The following is an 8,164-nucleotide window of genomic DNA, read 5'->3' as shown; positions in this document are numbered from 1 at the left end:
TATGGGAATACCATGAATACCAAATCAATTATTTCATCCCAACGTACTGTAGGCTATAGCTACTATATGACATCACGCTGACGCCCATCCTGGCCCCCCTCCAGTGTCCCGGTTGCGCTTAAAAAGTTGCCACGAACACACTTAAAACAGCAAGATGACGAGGGCAAGGCTTATTCTTCAGCTTTTCAGTTGTTTACAAATCTATGTCCTCGCTAGTTTTGCATTTGCTGATATATCAAACGATGATGTGAAAATAGAGGTTTTATTCATGCCAGAGGTCTGCGAACAGAAGAGCAAAAAGGGAGATCTACTCAACGCGCATTACGATGGCTACCTCGCCAGTGACGGGTCTCAGTTCTACTGCAGGTATGTAGGCTAGAAAACAAGAACATTAGATACTAGCCTCATTCTACCCTGCAAACACGCGACGTCGGGTAGACGTTCAGATCATGTCTTAATAACGTCCGTCGGTCCTGAACCCCGTTTGTTCGTCTGCTGGACCCCTCAATATTCAAACGTCTGGCTTGGACCCCTCTAAGACGTCTGTGGACGTGCAAAACGGGTTCAATATTTGAACATCTAAAAAAAACATTCATTCTGGCTCCTTATTGGATGTCTTTGGACGTCCGAAAAAGACAAAAAAGACATCTAAAAGACGTCTTTTAGACGTGTCTTTGCTCAGTGGGTAGTTTGTCGAGCATCGCCCATCGGACAACCTATTCCATCACGTCGAACGACGAATCCTCAACTCCCCTACAGGCTGAGATTTTTGTAATCTTATACATTTATTGCAAGCCACACTGTGCGACCCGAATCTATAAGAGACTTATATTCTATTGAGTACGACCATAGTACATGTAGGCTACACTGCGCGATGAGACACTTCTGAATCGTGTCAATACAAGAGGTGATGGTCACACTGTCAGATAGGATATTTGTCGCAGGCTATATTTGGTCGCAAGACCGTGGCATCGGTCATCTCTCAACCTCTTCCACAGACAGTGGGACGTAGGACCTCCGTTTTGGAGCCACGACCACATATTGCCACGATTGTGAGTCTTTCGTCTGGGACATCCCCAAATCAGACCGTCTGTAGGGTTGACATAGCCTACATGCTCGCAGGATATGGTGCGTTAAAGTCATCTCAGAGTTTTAATAACCAAGTGCATGATAGCATATAGGCCAATATGTCCCTACCTATCAGGGGTAGGCTAATGAACTTCACTTCAGGAGAATCTGAGCACTTGATGGACCGATCGTTTTATGCCCTAACTTTTCTCTTTTCTCTTGAATTACCAACACTGGGCGGACACGTTTGCAACATTAAGTGTCTGTGCTGGCTTTGCACTTGAATTAAAGTGTGTTGGAATTTAAATCGTTTAGCTCGCTGCTGTTTCCAGTCCGCGTGCGTGTGACTGGCAGAGACGTGGATGATGTCAGTGCAGCGTCTAGGCCTATTGTTATATTGGTATTGTAAATAAATGAATATAATATATTTAATATATTATAATATAAATAAATAAATAATATATTAATAGGCAATAAATAAATGGCCACGCATGCTCCTTTGTGGTAAGGAAAGAGTGGAGAAGTGATATTTTCTTCATGAATATGAATGTATGGAATGTTTTAAGTGTTCATTTAATGTGCATGACACCGGTGCTCTAAACCAAAAAACACCAATAGTTTGAGCTAGCAACTTCCACTGAGTCACTTGTTATATTGAACCCTGAATATTACTGTTTTATGATATCTGGAACCATGGTGTTGAACCTGGTTTTGTCGGGTAAAGTTTAACCCCCCCTGCTTATTCTTGATGCATGGAGGTAGCCTACCTCTTCAAAATATCGCTTGAGCATTTTCAGATATTAAAACCCGTTTATACCTGAAGCATCCAAATCCCAGAAAATAATATAGTATACTATAATATAGTGACTCATTATCTGTCCATGAGCGAGCTATTTCAGCTTGATTCTTTCAGCACATCAAACATCCAGTTCCTAATTTACTGCATTTTACAACTAGGGTTAAAAGCTAACTTTATTTGAGGACCAGAGTGCATTGAAGGACCAGAGAAGACCACAATAGTTTTTTAGTTTTTTAGTTCATTATTGTGCAGACAGTTATCAATACTCAAAGTTGAAATGAGATTTGATTGTTATTGTTCAATCAATCAACCAATCATTGATTGATTGTTATTGTTGTCTTTAGATACTTCACCAGTCTTATTATTCAAGCATAAACTGCATGGCGTATTAAAGACTACAGTACAATGCTTCGTGCAGCTAAGATTCTCTGTTGGATCTAGGCCTACCGAAAAAGTTTAGACAGCCATAAAATTCTCCATCAGAGAAGATAACGTGGCCTGTTCTCAGGCAATCCTACTTTGTCAACGTTTAAAAAGACTAACGGGTACCTTTAATCATAAGAAAATCTATTCCGCAAGGTGGCAGTTAAGCTCCACTGTAAGTTCCCTATATTTAACTTTTGTTTTGTTTAAATGGTGTTTATAGGGATTATATTGTAGGGTGTGTTATAAGACAGGGGGGCAAGCTAAGAAGAAAGAGAGAAACGAGAGAGGAGATGAGAGAGGGGTGAACGAGAGGAGAGGTCTTTGTACTTGTACATCTCTTATGTATTTTATGAGGTGCAGTTGCACTGAATAGGCTCTGTGCACCAACTTCACTACTTCCTGAAAGTCACTTGGCTTCTTTATTTCCTGTCCAATATGATTGGATTAAGTGATTAACCAGGTGTGCGCTGGGTCTGCCACACACCTGATTAATCACTTAATCCAATCATATAGGACAGGAAATAAAGATGCCAAGTGACTTTCAGGAAGTAGTGGAGCTGGTGCACAGAGCCTATTGTCTTTTAACATTATTGTCTTACAACAAGCGTGAATCTCAGATAGAACATTGTGCGTGCAGCCTGTCATATGAGGAATGTGTCAGTTATGTTGCACCTGCCTCCGTATGTTATCTGTCCATGACTGACTCCTTATCTGTCCATGACTGACTCCTTATCTGTCCATGACTGACTCCTTATCTGTCCATGACTGACTCCTTATCTGTCCATGACTGACTCCTTATCTGTCCATGACTGACTCCTTATCTGTCCATTAGTGACTCCTTATCTGTCCATGAGTGACTCCTTATCTGTCCATGACTGACTCCTTATCTGTCCATGACTGACTCCTTATCTGTCCATGACTGACTCCTTATCTGTCCATGAGTGACTCCTTATCTGTCCATGACTGACTCCTTATCTGTCCATTAGTGACTCCTTATCTGTCCATGAGTGACTCCTTATCTGTCCATGACTGACTCCTTATCTGTCCATGACTGACTCCTTATCTGTCCATGACTGACTCCTTATCTGTCCATGAGTGACTCCTTATCTGTCCATGACTGACTCCTTAACGGTCCACAACTGACTCCTTATCGGTCCATGACTGACTCTGTATCTGTCCATGAGTGACTCCTTATCTGTCCATGAGTGACTCCTTATCGGTCCATGACTGACTCTGTATCTGTCCATGACTGACTCCTTATCTGCCTATGAGTGACGCCTTATCTGTCCATGACTGATTCTTTATCTGTCCATAAGTGACTCCTTATCTGTCCATGAGTGACTCCTTATCTGTCCATGACTGATTCTTTATCTGTCCATGACTGACTCCTTATCTGTCCATGAGTGACTCCTTATCTGTCCATGACTGATTCTTTATCTGTCCATAAGTGACTCCTTATCTGTCCATGACTGACTCTGTATCTGCCCATGACTGACTCCTTATCTGTCCATGACTGACTCCTTATCTGTCCATGACTGACTCCTTATCTGTCCATGACTGACTCCTTATCTGTCCATGAGTGACTCCTTATCGGTCCATGACTGACTCTTTATCTGTCCATGACTGACTCCTTATCTGTCCATGACTGACTCCTTATCTGTCCATGAGTGACTCCTTATCTGTCCATGACTGACTCCTTATCTGTCCATGAGTGACTCTGTATCTGTCCATGAGTGACTCTGTATCTGTCCATGCCTGACTCTGTATCTGTCCATGCCTGACTCTGTATCTGTCCATGCCTGACTCTGTATCTGTCCATGCCTGACTCTGTATCTGTCCATGCCTGACTCTGTATCTGTCCATGCCTGACTCTGTATCTGTACATGAGTGACTTGACTGAAATAGTACTCTATAGAACGCTTCGCATCACTTGCGCACTGTGGAAAAAACAGCTGTGCTGTTTGTTCAAGTGAATGGTTTATTGGATATCCAGACATTAAACATTTTGGTCTCTTGCCCTTATTCTTGGCTTGACTCGGCAGGCTCAGTGTGAAGAGTGTGCATGTGTATAAAGGTTGGGCTAAAAATAAAATCACTAACTAGAGAGTTTGAGGTTTCAAGGGAGGAAATCCAGAAAGTGAGATTTAAATATCCATAACTGTCTACATCAGTTCCAGAAATGCAGATAGTGCCAATACAGAACCAAGATAACCAATGCTGCTAATTCATTGAGATCCAAACATTTTAATTCCACCCAGGCCTGAATATATCAATTTTCGTCACATGTACATAGCTTCAAACTAAATTATTAATCTGAAGTGTTTCACACAACAATGCATGACAAACTGTGACCATAAACTGTGAGTGGATAGAAAAAGCAGGTATTGTTTGCTCTATAATGTCTTTGCTATGCAATGTATAGGGAATGTTTCAATATTTTAAAACAGTGTTTTAACTTTCAGACCAGTCCGGAATGTATTAAAGTCTGGATGGATGCCTCATCCCTTTTGAGTAAAGATACTGACGCACACTTCTCACAGAACTGTGTGAGTTCCGACATGCCCCACTTCCTGATCAGAGCCACACCCTGGGCCCCACACCCATCACCGGCGTGAACTCTACACCGCAAAGTACAGCTTGCAGGAAATAGGCTACATCAGCACAGTGGCTGCACAGTGACAGTATTTGTGGAAGCACCATTCAGTGCAACATTGTGCACCCTCCTCCAGAAGCACACAGTCCACTGCAATTGTTTTATTTGTGCAAAGGCTTAATGAGTTCATCCAGCACAACACGTATTGTCATCAAAAGTGTGTTTTGCTGGCCTGGCCTAAAAGGGTTAATATTCATTGGTTTGGAATTAAATACATTGTATATGACTTCTTTATGAATAACCATTGGAGAACGCAAATTCGATGCGTTTGAATTGAGTATTTTTCATGAGATCTCATGAATCCCTATTTCTGGGATTTGGGCTTCAGGCATAAAGGGGTTAATATCTGAATCTCTATCCGGCACCCTCCTGTATTTTGAAGAGGTACCCCCAAGCAACAGAGAAAAAACGTTACCCAACAAAACCATGCTCATCAAAAAAGCATCAGGTCAGACAGAGGGAAAACGACAGCGGTCATGAAATTCCCAGCCTGAATGCGAGTAACCGGCCATATTTGCCAGGAATTTGTTTTTCTGATAAATGAGAAAAGTAAAGGAGTCCTCTTTTCCAATCACCACAAAAGCACAGTTTCCTAAACTAAAGCCACGCCCACAGAACTGTCAGAGCCATGTTCACAGAACTGTCAGAGCCATGCCCACAGAACTGTCAGAGCCATGTTCACAGAACTGTCAGAGCCATGTTCACAGAACTGTCAGAGCCATGTTCACAGAACTGTCAGAGCCATGCCCACAGAACTGTCAGTATTTTTTTTCCGGAGGGCCCCTCCTGCTAGAATTTTGTGTCACTGTTGCTGACACAAGAGAAATACGTTTTGAAACTTAATTCACTTTTTTGTCTTGCAGTCGCTCAGTGAAAGCTGGAAATCCTCAATGGTTTGTGCTGGGTGTTGGACAAGTAATCAAAGGCATGGACATTGGAATGACTGCCATGTGTCCTGGAGAGAAACGGAAACTAACAATTCCACCTGAACTCGCATTTGGAGAAAAAGGCAAAGGTAAGATGGAGCTTCGGGCCATCTAATTTCTCTTCAGCTGTTTTCAAATGAGACTTCACATTACAAGTTCACCTAGGAGTTTCATTCTGTCAGCTCAAGCTTAAAGTTGCTCAGTTCGATTTTTTTTCAGCCACTAGATGGGGCAGTGGTGCAGCGTATCGGATATAAACAAGTGGGTGTTTTCACTCCATACAGGGGATGAGGTTCCGCGCCGGCCGGCTTCGCTCATAATAAAAAGAAATTCTGCATTTGCTCCACAGGCACTACACCGTTGGCTATATATTCTGTACAGATAGTTATGACTCGTGACGCCACGCGAAATTCGCCCGGAATCTGCATGGAAGAGACATCCATCCCATTTGATGCTAGACTTCGCAATTGTACATCTGTAGAGATGCACTGTAACATACTGATCTCACAAGCTCACATTCTGTTTCTCTCGCAAATCAGTCTGGATACTCTCCATAGAGATCAGTTTGTGCCAAATCGGAAAACAATCTTGTCAATCAGAGTTCTAAGAGTAAATACAGACAGCAACACAGGGCGGGTTTAGGTGTGACGACAGCGAAGAGCGGTTGAAGTTAGCGTGTGATAGACGGTGATATACAGATGGTTCATCCAATCACCTTCATCGCCTGCTCTTTTCCAAACAATTTCCATGGATAGTTCCCAGATGCAAAGCAAACCATCTGGCCTGTCAGGTTAACAACTGATGACTATTACCTAATGTATTGCTCTTATGAAGTGGAACCTTATTAGAGCATTAATAACATTAATCATTCTGATCAGTTGCAACCCAGCAGGTCCCAAGAGGACATCATTCAAACTGGTAAATCATAATCATATGATATCAGAGACAACATTGGGATATTATCTTATATTGTTAAATTAAGGCTTTGGCTAACTACCTACCTTTGGGCTACTCACCATTATAACTGAACAAACGAACATACAAGCAAAAAGACAGAGACCGTTTTAATAGCCTCCCCTACGAGGCTGTTATGTTGCGCAACATAATAATATAACTATTATATGTCTAGATAGCAACATAATGCCATCATGAGAGTTGGCAGCCCTGTGATGTCATATTTTTTCTTGTTTGATAGATCCAGTCCCACCCAATGCTACTTTGATCTTCGAGGTGGAACTCTACGGAGTGTCCAGAGGGCCACACAGCATGGAATCCTTCAGAGAAATAGACCTTGATCAGGACCGAACTCTCACAAAGGCAGAGGTACTGTTATGCTAGTCTGGTATACGAGACCTCAGGTTACACTTCTCAGTCTCTTTTGAAATTAAATTGCTTGATTCAAAGGTGTTTATCAATGGGCATTGCCAACATTTTTCCATGTAATATTTAGTTCAGTATAATGTAAATACAAGGTGTTACACAGGATTAAGATGGTTAAAGTAAAGTGTATACAAAAACAACCTACATTTTATGTGATTAGGTAGGGCACAACCATGATCTGACTAGACTAAGAACCCTGGAGAAGAGACAGTAGTGTGGTGTCAATATTAGTCAAATTTGGTAAAGTAACACTTTTATCACATGAAGTATTATTACAAGTGTTACAGTAGACCAACAATTTCACTGACCTGCTGTCAGCTAAATCAGTATGCAAGAGAGTGGAAACTACATAAGCAAGAATGTATGTTTACATTCTTGAGCTGTCAATCCATTGTGAGGTATACAATTTTCTCACAATGCTTCTGTAGCTAATTATTTTTTCTTTTCATTCTCAGATGAAAGCATACTTGGTGAGGGAGTATGAGAAAGGTGGCAGTAGACGTGATGAGCCCTTCTATGAGAGTATGTTGGCTGACATATTCCGCACCTCTGACCACAATCGAGATGGATCCATTACAGTGAAGGAATACAATGTTTATGAACATGATGAACTGTAGTGCCAACACTGGAGGTGCGTTCAAAATCAGCGCAGAAGGCGGACGGACGTTTGTAAACGTAAGAGAACGATCTGACAGGGTAGTTTGCGGTGAACTAAAATTAATTCTGGACTGAGGGTAACGTGAATTGTATGATCGATTGAATGAATGAATTGAATACTGGAGGCCCTTCACTCACAACTACAGTAAGGTTACAGTAGGTTGCAGCATGCTATGAACTAGCGTGTTTACATCCAAAATATGATGTAAACACGCTAGAAAATCATTGTTGATCACAGAAGTGGCTGTGAGTAGA

At 41.8% G+C, this 8,164-nt stretch overlaps 1 protein-coding gene across 1 annotated transcript; it reads left to right on the top strand.

The window, feature by feature from the left end:
• Nucleotides 1–253: 253 nt before the first annotated feature.
• fkbp7 (FKBP prolyl isomerase 7) lies at nucleotides 254–7,869 on the top strand (the record flags this gene model as incomplete). The annotated part of the gene is made up of 4 exons (XM_084443637.1): nucleotides 254–366; nucleotides 5,810–5,961; nucleotides 7,068–7,195; nucleotides 7,708–7,869. Exons 1-4 carry the CDS (start codon nucleotides 269–271, stop codon nucleotides 7,867–7,869), a joined length of 540 nt encoding a protein of 179 aa, XP_084299763.1. The 5' UTR covers nucleotides 254–268.
• Nucleotides 7,870–8,164: the final 295 nt, after the last annotated feature.

Source organism: Borostomias antarcticus (assembly GCF_949987555.1).
Source record: "Borostomias antarcticus genome assembly, chromosome: 9".
Lineage (NCBI taxonomy): Eukaryota > Metazoa > Chordata > Actinopteri > Stomiiformes > Stomiidae > Borostomias > Borostomias antarcticus.
This window is presented reverse-complemented; position numbering and strand designations above follow the sequence as displayed.